This window comes from Amphichorda felina, assembly GCF_050947745.1.
Source record: "Amphichorda felina strain 45539 chromosome Unknown scaffold_6, whole genome shotgun sequence".
Taxonomy (NCBI): Eukaryota; Fungi; Ascomycota; class Sordariomycetes; order Hypocreales; family Bionectriaceae; genus Amphichorda; species Amphichorda felina.
This window is the reverse complement of record NW_028145044.1, coordinates 555,909-576,810: the sequence shown is the minus strand read 5'-3', so window position 1 is coordinate 576,810 and position 20,902 is coordinate 555,909. Positions and strand designations below refer to the sequence as shown.

At 55.8% G+C, this 20,902-nt stretch overlaps 8 protein-coding genes and 2 non-coding genes across 10 annotated transcripts; 5 read left to right on the top strand and 5 right to left on the bottom strand.

Moving 5' to 3' along the window:
• Nucleotides 1-77: 77 nt before the first annotated feature.
• ACO1O0_006021 lies at nucleotides 78-169 on the bottom strand. The gene has a single exon. It is a non-coding gene; the product is annotated as a tRNA-Glu (tRNA).
• A 2,072-nt stretch (nucleotides 170-2,241) lies between these two features.
• ACO1O0_006020 (acyclic terpene utilization AtuA family protein) lies at nucleotides 2,242-4,209 on the top strand (the record flags this gene model as incomplete). The annotated part of the gene is made up of 3 exons (XM_083195418.1): nucleotides 2,242-2,368; nucleotides 2,426-2,604; nucleotides 2,656-4,209. The coding sequence occupies 3 exons, from the start codon at nucleotides 2,242-2,244 to the stop codon at nucleotides 4,207-4,209; spliced, it is 1,860 nt and encodes a 619-aa protein (XP_083048434.1).
• Nucleotides 4,210-4,406: 197 nt separating this feature from the next.
• ACO1O0_006019 (uncharacterized protein) lies at nucleotides 4,407-5,630 on the bottom strand (the record flags this gene model as incomplete). The annotated part of the gene is made up of 1 exon (XM_083195417.1): nucleotides 4,407-5,630. The coding sequence occupies one exon, from the start codon at nucleotides 5,628-5,630 to the stop codon at nucleotides 4,407-4,409; it is 1,224 nt and encodes a 407-aa protein (XP_083048433.1).
• Nucleotides 5,631-6,226: 596 nt separating this feature from the next.
• ACO1O0_006018 (uncharacterized protein) lies at nucleotides 6,227-7,187 on the bottom strand (the record flags this gene model as incomplete). The annotated part of the gene is made up of 2 exons (XM_083195416.1): nucleotides 6,227-6,734; nucleotides 6,790-7,187. The coding sequence occupies 2 exons, from the start codon at nucleotides 7,185-7,187 to the stop codon at nucleotides 6,227-6,229; spliced, it is 906 nt and encodes a 301-aa protein (XP_083048432.1).
• Nucleotides 7,188-8,677: 1,490 nt separating this feature from the next.
• Nucleotides 8,678-9,493, top strand: ACO1O0_006017 (uncharacterized protein; the record flags this gene model as incomplete). The annotated part of the gene is made up of 2 exons (XM_083195415.1): nucleotides 8,678-8,899; nucleotides 8,948-9,493. The coding sequence occupies 2 exons, from the start codon at nucleotides 8,678-8,680 to the stop codon at nucleotides 9,491-9,493; spliced, it is 768 nt and encodes a 255-aa protein (XP_083048431.1).
• A 452-nt stretch (nucleotides 9,494-9,945) lies between these two features.
• ACO1O0_006016 (uncharacterized protein) lies at nucleotides 9,946-10,694 on the top strand (the record flags this gene model as incomplete). The annotated part of the gene is made up of 3 exons (XM_083195414.1): nucleotides 9,946-10,053; nucleotides 10,217-10,334; nucleotides 10,366-10,694. 3 exons carry the CDS (start codon nucleotides 9,946-9,948, stop codon nucleotides 10,692-10,694), a joined length of 555 nt encoding a protein of 184 aa, XP_083048430.1.
• A 1,198-nt stretch (nucleotides 10,695-11,892) lies between these two features.
• On the top strand, nucleotides 11,893-13,721 carry ACO1O0_006015 (uncharacterized protein; the record flags this gene model as incomplete). The annotated part of the gene is made up of 6 exons (XM_083195413.1): nucleotides 11,893-12,239; nucleotides 12,296-12,601; nucleotides 12,653-12,725; nucleotides 12,779-13,385; nucleotides 13,455-13,561; nucleotides 13,629-13,721. 6 exons carry the CDS (start codon nucleotides 11,893-11,895, stop codon nucleotides 13,719-13,721), a joined length of 1,533 nt encoding a protein of 510 aa, XP_083048429.1.
• A 212-nt stretch (nucleotides 13,722-13,933) lies between these two features.
• On the bottom strand, nucleotides 13,934-15,039 carry ACO1O0_006014 (chromo domain-containing protein; the record flags this gene model as incomplete). Its single annotated transcript, XM_083195412.1, has 2 exons — nucleotides 13,934-14,767; nucleotides 14,830-15,039. 2 exons carry the CDS (start codon nucleotides 15,037-15,039, stop codon nucleotides 13,934-13,936), a joined length of 1,044 nt encoding a protein of 347 aa, XP_083048428.1.
• A 2,090-nt stretch (nucleotides 15,040-17,129) lies between these two features.
• On the top strand, nucleotides 17,130-19,721 carry ACO1O0_006013 (transcription factor domain-containing protein; the record flags this gene model as incomplete). Its single annotated transcript, XM_083195411.1, has 6 exons — nucleotides 17,130-17,195; nucleotides 17,396-17,623; nucleotides 17,683-17,782; nucleotides 17,839-18,246; nucleotides 18,299-18,389; nucleotides 18,440-19,721. The coding sequence occupies 6 exons, from the start codon at nucleotides 17,130-17,132 to the stop codon at nucleotides 19,719-19,721; spliced, it is 2,175 nt and encodes a 724-aa protein (XP_083048427.1).
• Nucleotides 19,722-20,321: 600 nt separating this feature from the next.
• ACO1O0_006012 lies at nucleotides 20,322-20,425 on the bottom strand. The gene has a single exon. It is a non-coding gene; the product is annotated as a tRNA-Pro (tRNA).
• Between the last annotated feature and the right edge of the window lie 477 nt (nucleotides 20,426-20,902).

The following is a 20,902-nucleotide window of genomic DNA, read 5'->3' as shown; positions in this document are numbered from 1 at the left end:
ACCTACTTGTTCATTAAAACCAGAGTTTCTATCTGGGAGGGACGGCAAAAAAAGAAAGAAAAAAAAGACATCAAAGTCTCCATTGCGGGGAATCGAACCCCGATCTTGGCGGCACTCTTCCCATTGCAGGAATGAAAGCGCCAAATGCTAGCCGTTACACCACAATGGATTAGAAACCTGAGCTGCTTCCAGGGACTGGTTGCAGGTGGCGTCAAGTGCCTGAAGATTGAAGCGCAACTGGCGGCTGATGGGACGTCGTCAACGTGAACGAGTATGATGGTCGAGCCACGGGGGTATGCACAGCAGAATGGAAAACAGTGGAAAGCCAACATGATTCCATATTTTGATATTCTATTCCACGGACTATCCCCAGTCTGAGCCATCACGGCGTCTACGCAAGACATCTAGCGTGTGTCTCTATGACGGGGAGCTTCGACTTTCGCGGTCTATAAAGAAATGGTTAGGGCCAACATACTCCAGGGCCCAGGCCGATCACAACACAATGTTGTTTGAAGGTAATGTTACACTTATTAGGCCGAATCCAAGGCCGAGTAGAGCCTGACAGGAGGAACTATGCAGTCGCATCATGCTTCAAAGTGCAACTGGTCAGTCTCACCCCTCAATGACCAGTGACATGGGTGGGGACCCAACAGGGCACGACTCAGCTCGGCTCAAAACGTGGGAAAAGACCCTTATACAAATTTCAAATGGAAGGTCAGACTTACTAGAACTTCAGAATAATCGCGTCGTGGTATCCCACCCGGCTTCCCAAACTGACCCTTTTGTTCAACTTCCGCATTGACGCACACGTTCTTTTCTGAGGCCGATGCCTGACCAACTTACTTCATGGACCCCATCTACAGCATCATGTATTCTACTAACACTTTGGAACCCAGCCGCACCGGAGTGTTACGAGTACGGCCTCAAGCATAAGAAAGCCAGGGCTCATCTTAATATCAATTCAGGGACTGACATATGGGCTCTTGGCGCTGTCTTCAGCGAAGTGCTTGTGTGGTCAATTACTTTCGTCTGCGAGGGTTCATCCGGAATTGGTTCAGCGTGTGGAGATATTCGCATTGCGATTTCTACCAAGTAAGTGATCCTCCTATTTGACCTTGACTAGATGTGCCCCGACTTTATACAGTGTGAGAAATGGGAAGAGGGTTTATTTTCTTCGACTACAAAGGACAAATTCCCCCATAAAGACGACGCGGACTATCGATACTTGCAGAGTTTCGGGGCCATGATGATGTACAATGTCGCCCGTGTCATGCCCATGCTGTTCTTCTTCATGGGGTGGACGATTCCGCTTGGTCAGAAAACTGATTTGCAGAATCCATTCGTCCCGACCGCATTGACCATTTCGTTGTTGTCACTGTTCTGGGCTTTGATCCATTGAAGGTGATCTTGCGAGGTGTACGGCGAATATGGGTGGCGACTTGGAGATTTCAAATTTATAGCAAGTCATAGCTCAAATATACACCGCACAACTCACGAGGGCTGCTTTCATATTCAGCCGAAAGAGCAGTTAGCTCTCCCGTGGTCGTCCACACTACGCGAAATACTTTGCATGAGATGCAGGTAGCAGCTGAGAAAACGATTACCGCGGGTCCCGCTCGATTTGACAGAGGGTGATGGTAGAGGAAGGCACCTCGAGCTAGGCGAGAAGGCCGCCTCCGATGGCTCCGGGCGGCTCATGCAGCTGGAGTGGGAGTCACAGGCCCAGAGACAAATGTCTGACCCAATATTTCCCTGTACATATGTAGTATTCATAAATATACCTCCCTTGGATGTCACCTTTCTAGAAGTCTGATTAGCTGACCTTCCCTCAAGACTATTATTATAAGTACATGCGACATGAATCCTTGAAGCCCAGACAACCCTCAAAGAGCGTGCATGAGCTCCTTGGCACCAACGGGTTCAAACCCCCAGATGCAGTACGCAACACGCCGTAGCATTGGCGGGGCAATACGATGACGGAGTATATTACCCTCCTCAAACCCGGGACAGATCTTGGCACTCTCGATGCAGTGCAGCAACGACTCCAACGACACACGATGCCTCGGTTCCCCACACAGATCGGCCTAGACTCGCTCCCCCACTCGAGACCTCGACGATCTTGCCATGTATATGAAGTCACCAGTGCCGACCATGGCCTTTAATAAGCCGAATCTGCTTCTCTGCTTAGAACTTGGTAGTTAAATCATCTACGGACCTATAATTGATCTCAACATGACCACAATGGCAAACAAAGAACGCCCGGTCCGTGTGGCCAACTGCTCCGGGGCCCTCACCGATCCTGCGTTGCATATGTACAACCAGGCCAAGTACGGCCATGTCGATGTCATTACGGGCGACTATCTGGCGGGTGAGGCCATGCCTAGGTACCGTTCTTATGTTTATCGACCTGACTGGTGACCTCTAGAGGCCAACATGGCCGATAATGCCGAAGCCGCAGCAGCATCTGAGCGACCAGGTTGGGTCCAGAGCGCATATGAAGGCATTACCATGTCTCTTGACATTATTAACGAGAAGCGCATCAAGGTCATTGTGAACGGCGGGTGCCTCGACCCCCGGGGCATGGCAAAGGAGGTGGACAAGATGGTGCGATACAGTCGTCATCCCGACCATGAACAAGCTCTCTGACTTTCCCAGGCCCAAAAGAAAGGACTGAGCCTCCGAGTGGGCTACGTCGAAGGCGACAATATGATGCACCGCGTTCACCAACTCCTAGGAGGCCCCAACCCCATCCCTCACTTAGATGGCGCGAACCCCGATGTGAGCCTGGACAAGAGCATCCTCACCTTTCTCAAGGACCCCGAGCGCATGCCCATCGTCGCAGCCAACGCCTATCTTGGATACCGCGCCATCAAGAAGGGCCTCGACGAAGGCGCCGACATCATCATATGCGGCCGCGTCGCCGATGCCTCACCCGTCATCGCCGCAGCTGCGTGGTGGCATCAGTGGAACGAGACAGACTACGATGAGCTGGCGGCTGCTCTCGTCGGTGGCCACCTGATCGAGTGTTCGACTTACGTGACGGGAGGAAACTTTGCCGGTGCATACAAGTACCCCGTCGAGGCCTTTCTCGATATTGGCTGCCCCATTGCTGAGATCTCACGCAACGGCGAGTGCGTTGTCACCAAGCACGAGCGCCTGGGCGGCTTCGTCACGGCCGACACAGTCAAGTGTCAGCTGCTGTACGAGCTGCAGGGCAACATCTACCTCAACAGCGACGTCAAGGCCGATCTCTCGCAGATCCGCGTACGCCAAGAATCCCCCGACCGCGTGCATGTCTCGGGAGTCCGGGGCCGCCCCCCTCCGCCCACCACCAAGCTGGCCGTCTTCTACCGCGCAGGCTACCAGAGCGAGCTGCTGGTCAACGCGTCGGGCTACGCGACGGGCCACAAGTGGGACATGCAAGAGGCGCAGGTGCGCGAGAGGCTGCGCCAGTGGGAGGCCCTGGGCGACCTCGACGTGCTCGACTTCCAGCGCGTGGGCGTGCCCATGGACAACCCGGACGGCCAGCTGGCGGCCACGACGTACATGCGCGTGTTTTCGCAGGCGCGGGATCCGGCGGCGCTGAGGAAGGTCGCCGGCGCGTGGATCTCCACCTTCATGTCGCATTTTCCGGGCATGCACTGCTCGCTGGACTGGAGGACATTGACACCCAAGCCGTTCCTGGGATACTACCCGGCGGTTGTACCGCAGGGTGAGATTGATGAGACGGTGACGCTCATCGATGGGAGTCACGAGGTGAAGATGACGGTTGGGCCGCCAGGGAAGACGGAGGCCCTGGAGCCGCGGGCAAACTATGATACTGAGAGGCCAGTGTCTCTCCCATCCTTTGGCGATACCACCATGCGCCCTCTGGGGGACATCGCCCTCGCCCGCTCTGGCGACAAGGGTGCCAACATCAACATAGGTCTCTTCGTCCAGACGGCTGAGCAGTGGGACTGGCTGCGGACGCTGATGACGCGGGACCGGCTGCGGCAGCTCATGGGCAAGGACTGGAGCGACTCGTACTTTATCGAGAGGGTCGAGTTCCCCAACATATATGCCGTGCACTTTGTCGTGTACGGGCCGCTGGGGAGGGGGGTGAGCAGCTCCAAGCGGCTGGACTGTCTGGGCAAGGGGTTCGCCGAGTTTATTCGGGCGGTGCATGTGCCTGTTCCAGATAGGCTGATCAAGGAGGGCTCTAGGCTGTGAATACGGGTATGTGCATGTACGTACATACACTTTGGGGCTACACATACCAGAAGAGACATGGTTTTCAACTTGGAAACTGTGTATGAGCTGGGTTGACTATATTATGCAAGTGGAGGTTTTACTCCAATCCAACCTGACATCAATGATATCTACACACATAACGTACACACAACGTGGACCTAGGCAGCATGTACCCATCAAAGCTTCATCTCAGGATAGTCCGGTAACGACCAACCGCCCTTTTCTTCCCCTTCAAACATTTCCATCAAAGCTGGGATGCGGAGAAGACATACCAGCCAGAAAATCCACTGTACCACCTTGACCCCCCACTGCGTATCTGGAATTACCAGGTGCCACGCCCGCAAAGACAGCTTCTGTGCCTCGTTGATGAACGGCCTCAACCTCCTCTCGTACTCTGCAAACGCCCGCGGCAAGTCGTCGCTGTGCCGTGTAATCTCCCCAGCCAGCACATAGGCGCCGGCAAAGCTGCTCGTCGTGCCCAGGCCCGTGAACGGCGAGGGGCAGTACGCAGCATCCCCCAGGAGCACGACGCGGCCCCTAGACCACGTGTCGGTGCGCACCTGCACGATCTCCTGGCAGAAGAAGTTCTCCGTCGTCTCCATGCCCTCGACGAACCTGTCCGTCTGCCACCCGGCGCCGCGGAACCGCTCCGTCCAGAACTGCTTCTGCTGCTCCACCGGCGCCCTGGGCACGCTCGACACCTCGGGTTGGCTGTCCTTGAGGATGAAGGAGACCTGCGACTCGGTCGGGCTGTGCGTCCGGCGCATGATCATGCGGCCCCCGCTGCTGACGTATCCCCTGGCGATGTTGTCGTCGCCTTCGGCGCGCGGGATGACCCAGTATGCTATGTGTAGACCGGTCGACACATACGGGTCTGGGGCACCAGCCGGGTGGATAGCCTTGCGGATCCTGGATCCCTGGCCATCGGCCCCGACCAGCAGGTCGTACGTGTCGGAGGATCCGTCCGAGAAGTAGGCGACGACCTCCTTGTCGTCCTGCTCAAACCGGTCCACCGTCTTGCCAAACACATACTCGACATTGTCGCGCGTCGCCTCGTACAGGATCCGCACCAGGTCCCCCCTCATAATCTCACAGCCAGCCGTGAGCGCGTGCGCCCCCTTGCCCGAGTCGTTGGCCATGACGGTCCCCAGGGCCCGGCCCTGGGAGTCGACAAGCGCGGTGCCCGCCTCGTCGACCCTCCTACTATAGATCGTGTCATACAGGCCCATGCGCTTCGCAACCTCGATGCCCTGCTGGCGGAGGTCGATCTGGGCGCCTGATGCCCGCAGCGCGGGGAAGCGCTCGACGACGACGACGCGGTGGCCGGCCCGCGCGAGCCAGAAGGCTAGGGCTGGGCCGGCGCATCCGCCGCCGCAGATTAGGATCTTGAGGGAGCCCATATAGACGGTCTCTTGTGTGTTGTATAATGATAGGTGTATTGACAGTGGCAGTAGCGGGAGGAGGGTTGAGCTGTCGGAAGTGTCTCCGTCTTCACAATCTTTGGAAAGGCCAGGCAAAGAATAAAAGTATAAAGGATAGGAAGCAATGGATGAAAAGAATGGTGCACTACACGAAATATTTATATCAAACCAGACCTGTGCCAAGACATCAATGTTCGCTGTGACACACATTGGTTTGAGCCGATAGTTCCGCCTAGCATGTACCTATCGTGACTTCCGCCCCACCACACAGCAGACTGAAGGCTGCGGTACACAACAACACACATAGGCTCAATAGACGCCCACATCTCGTTCCACCTCATCACAGTATTACCAAAATACCCATGTCAGCTGGGGCAAATTGGTCTGTGCCGTTGCTTCCGTGTAAGATGTACACGTGCCACACGGACAGGCCGCGTTGCCGTCTTACCGACATCAAATCGTATCCTTGCTTCCAACACATTCGTCGCTAAGCCAGCTCCGGATCAATCTTACGTCCTGCAGTGTTTGTCCACGTCGTTCCCCATGGATGGTCTACCGCTCTCGAGGGACCACTATCACTTCTTGAATACTTTTCTGAGGATCTTCTTGGTCTGGCTGCTCTTAGACGCGTCGTCCTTGACGGTACTCTGTCGCCGGACCTGCCACAGCATCCCCACCAGACTACCAATGTACAAGAGCTCCACCTCCCTGTCCAACCCGTCAAGCAGCATCAGCACACCCTGGCTCTCCCGGTGGCAGAGATCAAGGGTACTGATTCCAATATGCTGGTAGATGGCCTCGACACAGTCGTCGTGAGGGAGCTCACCGGGATCCTGGGGGGACTTGTCGGTCCTGACGAGCGTGTGCCGGAGGGGCCCGTGAGATGCTGGATAGGACCGCCATTGCATCTCGCTCGAGCCGCCCGGGGTAAATGAGTACCACGGGTGCCTGACTGCCCCATCGCGGAGCGTTGTATCTGGAACGGGATAGGCCGGGGTTACGGATACGACGTCGGTTGGACCAGAGTCGGGCGAGCCGCGTTTAAGCTTAAAGGCATCGCTTCCGGTGTCCATCAGAAGAGAGCTATGCCTGGGCATTAGCAGCTATTATGCCGTACACGCGCACCGGAATGGCATACACAGCGTCTTTACCATCGACCACGCCCAGGGCTCTACGCCGTATCTGGGCAATGACATGTTCTCCATCTCCAACTTGTCGTTTCTCGACATCAACAAGATACCGGACTTGACCGTCAGTTCCCTCCCCGGAAGGCGTCTTCATAAAGTTTAGCCTAGTTGTAAACATGGAGCTCCCGATCAGAGCATCGCCAATGGCCGTCCTGAATTCAGTTCCCACGTCGTATAGAGGCAGGTGAAATTGCGATGATCCATGGCTGGGGATGTAGAGAACCCGCGAGAGGCGTCTAGGGACTGCCGAGACTTGGCGACCCAGTAATCTCTCGATTCCCGCAGCGTTCTGGTTGTCGCGCTGCGACTCCATGCCATGGATGTGGTAGCCTGTTCCACCTGCGTACATGGTTAGGTGTTGTTCTGCGTCGGGCTTCTAGGATAATAAGCCGGCTTTTTTTTGGCTCGGGTCGGAGATCCGAGCGATGCGTTCGGTCTATCCGTATGCCGTCCTTTTGCGGGGAATTCCCGGCCGGCCGATGGTACATCAGTTGAATAATGCACAACATATATACCTTACGTCGTAGTGGCATTGATCATTGAAGGCCCACAGTCTTACTTATACCCGCCTGGCGGTTGCGTCATTGCACAGCGATAGGCAATGTTCTTTGCGCGTGGCGACTTCAAGCGGTGCTACGCCGCACCACATACATATCTACGCCCAACTTCAAGCACACCTCGCCAGTGCCTGGATCCATGTAAGTAACATTAAGGACATGTAATAATGGCCATTTTTCTGTGGTCCCTCTGGGGAAAGTACCCCGACATGTGCCAAGACGCCAGACGGCTCAAGGGGACTTGATCTAAATACACACATGCCCGCTTCGCCTAGGGCGTGAAACCAACATGAACACAACCAACACGACAAACATCAACGATATCAGCTACATGTACAAAAGTGGCCTCGCCCTTACCTACTCGTGGGTCCAATGAGTATTCGTACATAGTACGGGTACATGCACGTACATCCAACCAGCCACCGGCCCCCAACACCCAGACCGGGCTCAATAGAAGGTGTTACATCATTGCTTACATTCGGGTGGCCACGAGGTCTAGTACTTCAAGTCTTTCGTCTCCGACTACCAACAGACCTGCACAGCACGAAAGGAGTATGTCATTGACAGATGCCAACCCACGCAAAGATGTCGCCCATACATTGAGAGCACAGCCCGTTTTGCCCCCGTTGCCTCCAGTTGCTACGGGCCTCCGAACCCACTGCTGTCAACTTCAGCATTGGCTTCAACCTGCAGCCGGGCCTGGGGATCCACGACGGCAGAGCAGCGGCATAATAATTCATTGGTCATTCCGGATTCGTCAACAAACATGGAGTCAAGGGCACAAGACAATCAGGGTCCGTCCGTTGACGTTGGATTTTAGACCTTGTGCTCCTCACGTTGGGCCTCCATCTCAATCTCAGCTGCTACATTGTGCGCACCTTTTAACACCTTCACCATGCTCTTCCGGTCGTGTGAATGGGAGAGCTGCGGGCAACCGGCCGCGCAGATTGCGGGAGACTGCTTGCTGTGCGACAGACACCTCTGCCGCAAGCACCGTCGAGAGCCGTGGCATAAATGCCCGACACCAGAGGTCCGTGGTGTGTCTTCTGCCAGTGGCATTTCTCACACTATCCATCTCATCCCGATCGGTTCAGGGAGATTGGGACTCCTACTCAGCCCAATATGTAGCCACCGAGGCCTGCCACATGGAAGAGCTACGCAGTTGCGTAGATGCTGCCCAACTCTGCTCCCACGCGTCAACGCTTAGACAAGGCATGTCATGTGCCGTCGACTTATCCAGGAAGCAGCCGTCGACTTATCCAGGAAGCAGCCGTCTGCCATGATGGGGAACCAGAACTGCCACGCCGAGATCACCTTCCAGGACGGTGTCAAATGGCTGGCGCGATTTCGCCTCGCGAGGACTTCATCGCCGCCGCAACAAGTCCTCGACTGCATTCTCCGCAGCGAGGCCGCTACCATGATCTTCCTCCAGCAGCACACTTGCGTTCCTGCACCCAAGGTCTTTGACTGGGCTTCCGGATCCGACCCCAAGAACCCGCTTAAGGTCAGCTACATCCTGATAGAGAAGCTAACCAGACCACCTCTCGACTAGAATTCAGCGACCCCCGCGCAGAGGGAAAAGATCATGCAGCAATTGGCCGATATATTCCTCGAGCTAGGAAAGCATCCCTTCGATGCAATGGGCTCCCTTCTCTCCCAGGGGGATGCCGTGAGCATTCAAGGCCTCGCACACCAATCCACATTCCAGGTCGGCAAAGGCCCCATCGGTCCCTTCTCCTCTTCGCTCGAGGGATCACGGGCTGTCATCAAGTCCTATCTCACAATGATAGCCAGCGGCGAGATTGATGCCGCCTGTCCGGTGGACACGTATCTCGCCCATCGGTTCCGCCTAGACATTGTGGCCGACGCTTTGGGACATGAAGACGGCGCATCGGCAGGGCGCTTCTTCCTCAAGCACCCGGACGACAAAGGCGACCACATTTTGGTCAACGACTCTTTCGACATTGTGGGGATCATAGACTGGGAATGGACCCAGGCAGCCTCCAAGCCTGAGGCCTTTTGTTCTCCGTGCATGATGTGGCCCATTGACGATTCTACAGCGGCTCCAATGAGCTGGCTGGCGAAGAGGTCCGGCTAGCTGCCATCCTCCAGGAAAGAGGCCGCAAAGATCTCGCCGAGTGCGTCACCAAGGGCAGAAGGCCCAGCGGTTCTTCTTCGCGCTTGGTCTTGAGAGCTCTTCCTTGGATGCGAAGACATTCAGGGATCTGTTCGCCGGGCTCCGGCGGGCTTTCGATTACCCGGACGAGGGCTGGGACCAGTGGAGGAACGAGGCTCTCGGGAAGTGGAAGGACGATGAGTTGCTCCTGGGTTTGTTGAGTCATGAATAGACATCGGAACTTTGACTCTCGAGCCGCCTTTGAAAGCGTAACCCCCACCATCGGTAAGTCCACTGTCCAAACGCCACCTCGACATGACCAACCATGATCTTATTAGACAGTCATTGTTCCCGGCGCCTAGAAGAATCCAGTTACTTAGGACGGGTTCCAGCAACAGCTCAATGCGGCCGGCTACCCCACCGAGTACGTCGCTATGAAGACGGTCGGCGGCACCGAGCCCCCCCTAGCCGGCATCGAAGACGACGTCGCCGAGGTCAAGGCCGTCCTGACCAAGCTCCGCAGCTATGAGGCTATCAAGATGGTGCAATAGTCTGCGGGTACGGTGATCTCTTCTTCCTCGATATTTACGGCTTCGTGCCAGACAGGCGCTGGGATTGACCTTGGTAGCCGAGTGGCGTGAGTTCTTCACCAATTCTTCGCCAGTTCTGCGCCGTCTTCGTCATTCTGTCCGTTCGCTCCTTTAGGGAGGCGCCAACCGCGATTTGACAAGCGCCGATCGGATAGCCCGTCTAGTCGAAGAATTTGCCCGCGCCTCCCAACCCGAGGTGTCCCCGCCCCGTCTGCCTTCGCTGTCCGGGAACGGTTCGTGGCCTCACTGCTCCGATTAGATTAGTACTGATTGTCCTGGATTTCCCTATGCTGCCCTCTCTGTCTCCCACGCCTGCGACGCGCGTGTTGTCTGCTGGTCCTTCCTCCATTCGTCGATTGCCCGCCCGTGCTGCCGCTCCGTCTCGCCATCGTCCCGCTGCGAAGGGCAAATCCAGGTCCAAGGCCAACCCACGAGCCAAGACGCCGACTCCCGAGCCCGAGGAGGAGAGTGACGACTCCGACGACTCCGACGACGAAAGCAGCGGCGAGTGCGAGGAGGAAGGTGAGGACAAGGCCCCGCCTGAGCGTCCTGGTGCCGACGCCGAGGGGGAGCGCGAAACTCCCCGCCTTTGATACTGTTCAGCAGGCCTTACTCAAGAATATCTCCCTCGCCTACTTTTGCCCAGACCGTCTACTCTTCATAGACTTCGATGTCTCCGGCCAGGGCATCGGTGTCGAAGTTTACCACGTCCGCCCGGACGCACTAGCGAAGATGTAACTTATAGCGCGATACCAAGGCATTGACCATCTTAAAATCTTTTAGTTTATATATGTATATATTATTTTGTTTATATATTATTAAAAGCATAAGATTAGCTAAAACCTAGGTAATAAACTAGCTAAACGTTAGCTAACTAGTATGTTTTCATCCGGGAATGGGACCGGCATTTAGCATGGCGCCTTAATAAAACTTCTATATATCGAACCTCGATGCTTTATCAATGCATCAGTTATTGCTTCCTCGGTCACGCTAGCAAACACCGTTCCCACAACGCGTCATCGTGGTTGAGAATGTTTACATCTAGAAATCAAGCAGGATCATATTTTTAGCATTACGAGCACAATTACAAACAATACTACTCTCCGGACAAACAAATTCCACGTCTCGTTCCCGTTAACAACAGCCAAGGCTTGGCCGCTGCTCAGCTTTCCCCATCCGACCGCTCTCCTCTTCTCCCCCGCATTGTTCCATGCAACCGTTGAACCTGATTTCCCTGAATCCATCTTGTCAAATCTGAAGCTGCCAGGGCATCAGCCAATGACCTCCAGCAGTGCTCATCCCAGCGTAGCATCGCTTCGGCGCAATCCTAATGCACCCCGGCCTCCTTCTCCGCAACGTCCAGAGCTTCTGCCGGCGCCAGGCAGGGATGCTCACTCCACATGCCATCCACCCAGCGGGCCCAAGCACCGGCTCTATTCAACTGCTGTGGCCGGTCTGGGGGTGGGATCGCCATCACATGCCCGGGGAGGAGATGGAAGCTCGGGGGGAATTCATTTGACAACTAGGCTATTACGACCGAGGCTGCCATGCTGCCAAGACCCCTCTGTGGGATGCCCTGTCGATGCCCGTGTCTGGAGAATCGCGCTGGGTTAGGTCCCGACAAGGGGAGGTGGGCCTCATGACATCGAGTGATCAAGGAAGGACGACGGGCGGCCGCTGTAGACCCTGGGGTTGAGTGACGGAGCATGTATTAAAAGGATACTGGCCCTGGGTGCTCGCTCGTCGCCGGGCACACACACACACCGAAGGCATCGCCAGACCGCCATCACCATGTTCGGCCTCCGCCATGCCCTCGCCCTAGCCCTGTCGCTGGGCCAGAGCGCCGCCTTCGTCTACAACACCTTTGACGGGGAAGGGTCCCCCTCCTGCTACAACGTCACCGAGGTGCACGACGCCACCAGCGTCGAAGAGGTCGCCTCGCTCGTCAAGGATGCCAAGGCCCGTGGTCTGCAGGTCCGCGCCGCCGCTCAGGGCCACATGTGGTACGACACGCAGTGCTCCGACGATGAGACCATGCTCATCCGCACCGAATTCGTGAACGGCATCAGTGACTTCGACCTCGAGCCTGGTGCCAAGTCGGGGAGCGTGGTGATTGAGGGCGGTGTCACCTTCTTGCAGTATGTCAGCCCCTTGACGCTATGAAAAGATGCCATGCTAAAGGAGAGGATAATAGGCTTTCTGCGTGGCTTCACGAGCACAATGCCAACATCGGTACCGGACTGGTCAACTGGAACATTAGCCTTGGCGGTTGCGTCGCCATGGGCGCCCATCGGACGTCGCTCCGGGAGGCCGCTGTCGTCGTCGGCGGTGTCCAGGCACTGGACATCATCGATGGTAATGGTGAGATCCGCCATATCGAAAAAGACGAGAATAACGACGAGTGGCTCGCGGCATCGACTTCTCTGGGTCTGCTCGGCATCATTGCCCGCCTGAGGCTATCCATCTACCCCGAGACCAAGGTCTGGGCGAAACAGAGAATGTAAGTGCCACATCCAGAAAGCATTAAGAGTCATACTGAAAGGGAATGTAGCCTCGACGAGGACGAGGTGTTCGACGGCAACCTGACTGCCCTCATCGCCCCGTACGAGACTGCCAACCTCTGGGTAAGTCTCCCAACATGGACCCATCAGTGACAGTCCCCCTGACCATATCCTAGTGGTGGCCGTATAAGAAAAAGTTCCACCACCGCTACTACGACGTCGTCCCCGCCGAGACTTCGGACCAGGAGGGCTTCCAGAACACCTTCTCCGTGACCGAGCTCGAGGCCGGCGCCGCCAAGGCCCTCCTCGACAGCGGCAAGTACCTCCCGTCGTCCAACTGGCTCGCCGAGGAGATCTTCTTCGGGCAGTGGGAGGAGCCCAACTTCCGCGACAAGCGCACCAACGAGCCCATCAAGAACTTCCCCGTGTACGGGTGGAACTACGACATCCTCATCGGCGGGCTGTACGAGGGCCAGAAGCCCGTGTGGGAGTACGGCCTGAAGGGGTACACCCTCGAGCTGGCCTTCCCCATGACGCGCGCCACCGAGATGCTCAGGCGCGTGCGCGAGCTGTTCGACGACGAGAAGCGCAAGGGCAAGATCATGGCCGCCACGTACCGCAGCGGCGTCAACATCAAGTTTGGCAAGCCGCACTTTGACTTTCTCGGCCAGGTCACCACGGGCACCGCCGACGGCGAGGACTGGAGCCAGGGCGCCATCATGTTTGACTTCCCCACGTACCGGCCCAGCGTCGGTGACCAGAAGCGCTACAACGAGGAGTTCTGTAAGTCGCGAATACCAAAGCTCTTTGGGAAAGGATGGGCCAGTCCATGCTAACAGGGTGGGGGAACAGACATCAACCTGGCCAACACGCTCGTCGACGAGTTCGTCTGCCGTGCTCACTGGACCAAGAACACGCGCGACGTGCTGAAGCGGGCGAGCAGACACCTTGATCCGGACGTAAGTATTTCCCCGAGGAGCCAGTGGCGAGGATCCGAGGATCTCTTTGCTGACAGGCAACAAACAGTACCTTGCGCGATTCAAGGCGGTCAAGGACGACTTCGACCCCGACGGTATCTACCGCAGCGTTGTCGGCGAAATCATCGGCCTGTATGATTAATCAGACACTCGTTACTAGTAAATACAGGTAGTCAGGCGCACCGTACACGAGTTGATGTACATGAACCGTGAATCCCCCTGCGCCATCATGATCCCAATTGCCCCAACTCCATCAATGTCTCCCAGATCCCACAGCAGCGTGCCGAGCATACCGTCCTCCCAACGCCACGCAGCAAAATACACGGAAGCAAATCGACGCATCCCATCCAGTCATTACTTCTTTCGGGGGATATTCTTCATGTAATCATCCACCACCTCCGGTGCCGTCTTCTGCACCAGCCTGCGCGAGACCCAGCTGTTCTCCGACGGTGGGTATCCCGTCCACTCCACGAGGAGCCGCTGGCGGTTCCTGCTGTGGCCTCGGATCGCAAAGATATCGTACAGCCCCGGGTCGCGCGGGTTGGCCGGCCGGCCTCCCTGGGCCTCCCAGAACCGGAACAGCGCGTCGGGCGCGTCGCGGTGCAGATTCGCCTCGGGCTCCCAGGTGGGGTCGCTGCCGTGCCACTGAACCTGAATCTCCATCTCGTCGCCGTCCCAGCGGTGGTCCAGCAGGCCCGTAAACGTGTACTGTTCGTCGTCGCTGTCGTCGACGTCCTCCTCCATCTCTTCTTCGTCGTCGGCGGTGGGTACGTCAGCGGCAGGTTCGTCAGCGGCAGGTTCGCCAGCGGTAGGTTCGTCGGCGGCAGGTGCGTTTGCGGTGAGTGCATCTACGGTGAGCGCGTCTGCGGCGGGCGCATCTGCAGGATCGTCTTGTGGCGTTGGTGGATCCTCCTCATCGGTTCTGTCTTCGGCCGCCTCGTCTGGAGTCGCGGTTACAGCGCCGGCTTCCTCCTGATCTTGCGTCGCAGTGTCCATGTCAAGCGACATGTGAGCGATGTGCGCGGGCTGTGACGCGAACTGAACGCGATCATCATCTTCGGGATCCTGGTTCTCGTTGCTATCGAAAGCGGAATCCTCGTGATCTACCATCGACTCATCTCTGCCACTGTGGCTCCTACTTGCGTGGGAGCCTCGGCGCGACGCTGGGCTGCTACCATCCTCACCGAGCTGTTGTCCCGCCGTCAGCCATCGGAGCGATCATTGATGCGTCCCAACGGCGCTAGCCTTACCTCTTCCAAGACGGACGTGCTGGCGAATTTCTCGGACAGCCTCTGCCCTTGTGCCTTGCCTTTGCGCGTGTAGGTCTTCCCCCTCCTGTCCCGTGATTTCTGGATCCGATTGGGATGGTGCTCGGCAAGCGGCGAGGTTGGAGGAGCCGCATCCGCGCCTTGCTTCTTGGGGCTCCAGAGATTAGAGATGCCGAGCGACCAGCGGCTCATGGCGTTAGTGGCGTTCGCGGGGGCTTCAGGTACCGTCGTATGGCTTTCACGTCGGATTAATGCCTCAGTTAAAAAAGAAATTAGGCGTTCTAAGACAATGCGGTGAGGTGCAGCGGTAGCGATGTTGATGGGCGTAGGATAATGCCCAGTTGGGTGGTGGTGACTCGAACTGGTGTCGCGCACATCACGCGTCGCTCTCAAAGTGGAAGTGGGAATCTCATTCAAGGGCGTCCCTGCGTCCCTGCTAGGTAGGTGCCTACCCTACGCCTCAACGTTGAACACGCAACGCCATCATTGCAACGTCACTATCCGTATTGCGAGAACATCTGAAAACTTCTTTTGAGTCGTGCGAGATTGAACTTACTCTTTGTGATTCTGTGATCCAGATTTGAGAAATGATCTCTGCAAAGTAGGGATAGTTCGAAGGAACGTACTCGTAATTACGTATATTTCGTACGGATATAAGAACGGATTTTACGAATGATTACTGTTGCCAACTTCATGGGACAGACTTGTAGTAATAGTATCACCACACCTGATACCACATCTGGCATAGGAACACGGCACGTTTGAATTACAAATCCTCAACTAGTTAAAATGTCGTTCGAGGCCCAGGAAATGACCCAGAGAACAAAGCCTTGCTGTTTTTGTCTCCTCTGAAACCCCATCACGGTCAAGATGTCTCGGCCGGCAGCGGCGGCTCGAGGGGTAAAGTCCGAGTTGGACATCATCTCAGACATTGATGAATCCATGGCGGCTGATGGGAGAGAGCTAAAGCAGCCGTGCGGAGACGAGGCGCGGCATTTCTGACAACTCCCTCCACTCGGTGGCAGCACGGCTCGGCTCCTCCTCTTCAGTGTGCTGTGGTTCCATCTAGCTGGGTCGTCACTGGTCAACTGGTTATCTCTGTCAGAAGGGTATGGAGGTGCTAGGGATCGGGGCCGCCGGCTGTTTGCCAGCGTCGAGATGTGATGTAAGTGTGATAATAAGATACTAGTCGCCTTAGCCCGGATACCTGGTGATGCTATATTGCGGAGTGCAGGTGCCCAAGATGGATCGGGGATTTCTTGGGCGAGAATTTGGGAGACTTGCACACCTGGTCCATGCACCACCGGTGAGGAAGGGCCTGCTAGTACCTAGCCTGCCCGGCCACTTTGCCACTGCTTCAAGGGTTCACGGGGTCTCCGCCGCTCCGGTGGGGTTCTGTCACTCCGGTCTGGAGCAGAGCTGCAGAAGCTTGGACTGCCCAGCCAGTTGGGGGTAGATTCGGGAGGGAATTCAGGGGTGCCAACTGAGGGTCCTGTGGTGGTTTGTCAGAAGTTTCATCCAAAAAAAAAAATCACAGCTTGCTCTGCGGGGGCGCCCCCGGACGACTTCCGGCCTGACGAAACTGGGCTTTGGTCGTAATATGTAAGCTGGGGGATCCGACATTGCCAGCACAGGGGTACAGCAACTCTTGGCCCCCCAGGATCAGCGTGGGATATCAATGCACAAGGGAGCAACATTTGTTTTTGGTCATTGATGGTTGTCTCGGTCAAGATCACTTACTGGCTGTTGCACTGGCTGCACTGTGAAGAAGGTGGTGGTTTCGAAGCTGAGGGGGTGGGATCTTCCACATTTCTCACCCGCTGGTTGGACAGCTTCACCGTTAAATCGTCGCCCCCGCCCCGCTATCGAGGGAAGATTAGGACTAGCGCAAGTGTTAGTACCGTGCGTCGATACGGGGTACCGCATCATGACAACTCCTGGGCACCTGGACATCACTCTGGCTAGGCTGGCTACCTAATACTAGACTGGATAAGGTAGTAGTAGTAGTAGGTGGCAGGTGCTCTGGCACTGAGCATTGACTGCTGTCTCCCCACATCAACCACTGTGTGACTGTGCTGAGCTGCTCCTTCTCGTACTCTTGCCTCCATCTCGAAGCCTCAGCTGCCTTCTTTCCCTCCCTCCCCCGCCAAACCCTCCAACGACTCGCCTCCAAAACCCCCAGCAATCGCACCACTGCTCACGTCGTTTGACTGAGCCCCCTTGGCCGATCCGCTAGAAATCAGATCTCGCGATGCTGGCCAATACCACTGGTCCGGCGTAAAATGGAGGACCCCAGTCGAAAGCTGCACCGCTCAGCATGTGCCGAGTGCCAGCGCAGGAAGCAGAAAGTATGTCGTCCTCCGTGTACGGTTTCCACGACGGTTTCCACGACGGTTTCCACGGAATCGGCCTCTCCCACGACCGTGTACCACGAACGTGGGCGTGAAGAACCGATCTCCCCCTTTCTCGTCGTCACCTCTGCCGCCCGATGACGCTAACGTCATGCCCACCACAGTGCAATCGCGAATGGCCCTGCAACCACTGTCAGAAGCGCAAGGTCGCTGACAAGTGCCGCTTCAATAACCCTGCGTCTCCCAGCGAAAGACTCCCGCCTCCTCCCGGCGTCTCCAAGAAGCGATCTCGTAATTTCCAGGATGACGACCAGGATACCAGCCCGAGCGAGGGCAGCCTGGGCAGCAACGACGACGACCTGGACCTCGAATCTCTGGGATACATGGCTGGACCACTTCTCTCCAGCCTGACCATGGACAATAAGGTATGGGATCGACCTGCGGCATCTGTCGCAAGACTCAACTGACTTGAGATGCTGACTAGAAGTACAAAAAGTCGGCTGAGAAGCTCGATTGGGTGGATCCCGACACTACTCCGCAGTTCATGAACGCTCTAAATATCCTGCCTCAGCGTTCGCATATGGGTGAGCACTATTATATCGCCCCCAGATACGATACATGATATTGATGTGTCAGACAGATCAGCTCGTCCAAATTTTCTTTGACACAGTCAACTACCATTATTACATTGTTTATCCGCCGAGGTTCCTCGAGGAGTACCGAGAGTGGTGGGACAGGAGAGCCAGGCGTGAGAAGGTGACGCTCCAGTGGACTGCTCTGCTTGCCTCCATTTGCGCTTGTGCAACACAGCACCTGGACTTGGATGTGAAACCGAGGATCGAGGCAGAAATGGGTGAGGTGGCGGAGAAGCTCACCGAGAAGTACAACGACCTCTCGCGGGACCTTGCCGGCATGATTCCCAACGGTCGCTACCATCTGCTCAGCGTTCAACGTATGCTGCACATCATCTACTGGTACAAATCTGAAGCTAGATTCGTCGAGGCCTGGCACCTTATTGGCGCTGCTGTCCGAGAATCCCAAGAACTAGGTAATGCCGATACCCTGTGTGATCATGACGCTTCTTCTAACCCGATTTCCAGGCTTACACAAGACATCCGAGTCGAGAGGGCTGCCAGAATTTGAATGCGAGATGCGTCGAAGAGTGTGGTGCATCTTGGCGACCTGGGACTGGTAAGTTTCCTCCATGACATTGGGAGGCGGACCTTGTCTCATGATTCTAGGCAATTTGCATCCGGTCTTTGTCGTCCGACAATGATAGATCACACCGACGTGGACGTCAAGGCGCCTACCCTCACTCTGGAAAACCTTGATCCTTCACCTTTGCTCCATATGAAACTGCAATCCGAAGTTATCACGAAACTGGCGGCACGCTTCGGCGCTCCGAAAAATGTCACCTCGGCCGCCGACGTTATAGTGTACAAGGGCATGATCCAAGAATGGATGCACAGTTTCCCCGCCGTCTACGACTTTGATAAACCCGATTTCTCAAAGGATGGAAAGTACTCGTGGGTTACGTCTCATCGCTTCTATATCCACACCATGGCCTACCTCATGATCTTGAATCCCATCCGGACTTTCATGTCTAAATCTCTGGACCGATCATCCCCGCCAGATGAGCTCCAGGTGCGAGCCGATGGAATCTACTACGCACTCCGCAATCTCAACACGACCACCGAATGGACCAAATACTCGTCTCATCGCGACGGAAGATATCACTTCATTATCTTCTCGCTCTTCGACACGGCCTCTGTGCTATGCGCGGCGCTCCTCAAGGATAGTGATCGGAGCATCCCGAGGAGGGAGGAGATCCTAGCGGCGATTGAAAATGCGGTCGCAGTCCTGCGACGTATAAACAACCTGTCCAAGACGGCAAAGACGTCGTACGACATCCTTTCCCGCATGGTGCGGCGACTCCCACGATCTAAGCAAGGTTCTAACCGCAAGCGAGCCCGGATGACCGAAACTAAGTACATTCCGGACCAAGGCGTCGTGTCCAATCGCGGCTACGTGCCTATTGACGAAGCCAACCAGTTTCACGGGTCCTCATCTGCGTCCGCATCCACCTCACCGAGCACCTTCGCCAGCAGCGTCACAGGATCCTCGCCACACAGCTACCTTGGGGGCGAGGTCTACGCCTGTTCAACTCCCGACAGCGCTGCACTGAGCATCGATGGGCGCACCATGGCGTCATCGCTTGCTTCAATAAACCAGATGCAGTTCGACAGCTCCATGATTCCAGGAAGCATCGACAACATGATCCACTCGGCAGTGCCTGGGATGATGCCCGGCCCCGGTCCCGTCCCTAGCCACGACCCGATGGCTCCGCATATGCACCCGATGTATACGGAATTGCAGCCGCCTATGGGCGATATGGCGCCAGGTTTCGGCTTTGAACCCATAACGGATGCAGAACTAGGAGAGTTCAACCGTTTGTGGGATTGGCAGAGTTTGGATCTCGATTTCATCACGTCGGAGGCAGTGGCGCCCGGGCACATGGCCTGACAAATACTGCTATGATGGTGATGCCATATATCTGGGGATCGTGCCCCGATGATGACAAATGGTATTTACCTAGGGATCATGTGCCGGCGGTGATTATGTTGCTTGTCCGGGGAACATGCCTTGACACCAACGACGATTCTTATATATTGGATTCTGCCCCGATGATGATGAGATGATTTGGGGAATCATCCTACTCTGCGGTCTGTATTGTTCCAGAGCGCTTTGAATGGGGACTCTTTTCTCAAAACAGATAGGGTATGTTGGGAAATGTTTGCTGTTTCGGGTAACGAATCATCCATACCTCTTTGGTGGTGACGCTTGGATGCTGCGTACTGGCGTTGGGGATCAGGCATGCAGCTTTGTTCTATCTAGCCTCGGCCATGTTTAATTGACTTTGGTTCCTGGATTTGAATGTGGGGAGGGGGAGGAGGGCAAGAACAAATTATCGAATAGCTAGCTGGTCTTCTCTAAAGAGGAATTGCTTTTATTTGTCACAGCAGTTTTAAAAGTAAAAGAAATGAGGAAAAAATAATACTGAGAAAAAAAATAAAAATAACGGTTACTTCGCATTCACTTTTTGGAGAAAAGTGCAAAAAGAAAGGGTCTGGCCGGGGATTGAACCCGGGACCTCTCGCAATGGTGCTTGGGGTTTGCTCGGCTCGCGCCGTCCCTAAGCGAGAATCATACCACTAGACCACCAGACCAGGTGATTGGGCGCCTTGAAGGCGCTGATTGATGATTGGGCTACTGGGGAAAATGTTTATGAACTCTACGGGGAGCAGACATTACGCGTATCCCTTGCACAGGAGACGTTGTAGGTAGTGCGGCCGATGGGCGAGACCTACTTCCGATTGATCCTAAGGATTGGCCTGGTATTTTAAGCCGATCGCGTGGACTCAGGCGGCGGGCGCATTTTGTGGGAGTTGGTGAGGTCATTGTTCATGTGCCACATATGTGCCAGTGGCGTGCTTGGTTGCTGAGGGACGTCATGATGGCACCGGGCCTGGACGCCTTGCTATCATTGTTTTGGATCACGATGGGGACTTCACGGGGCAGCAGGCTTGCGATAAATTTCTGTATATCAATGTCCAACGACGTGATATTGACTCATGAGGGTGGCAGTATCCTCGTTAGGTACTAGGCTATGTTAAAGGATAGCTGGTAGGTATTGTAAAACCCCA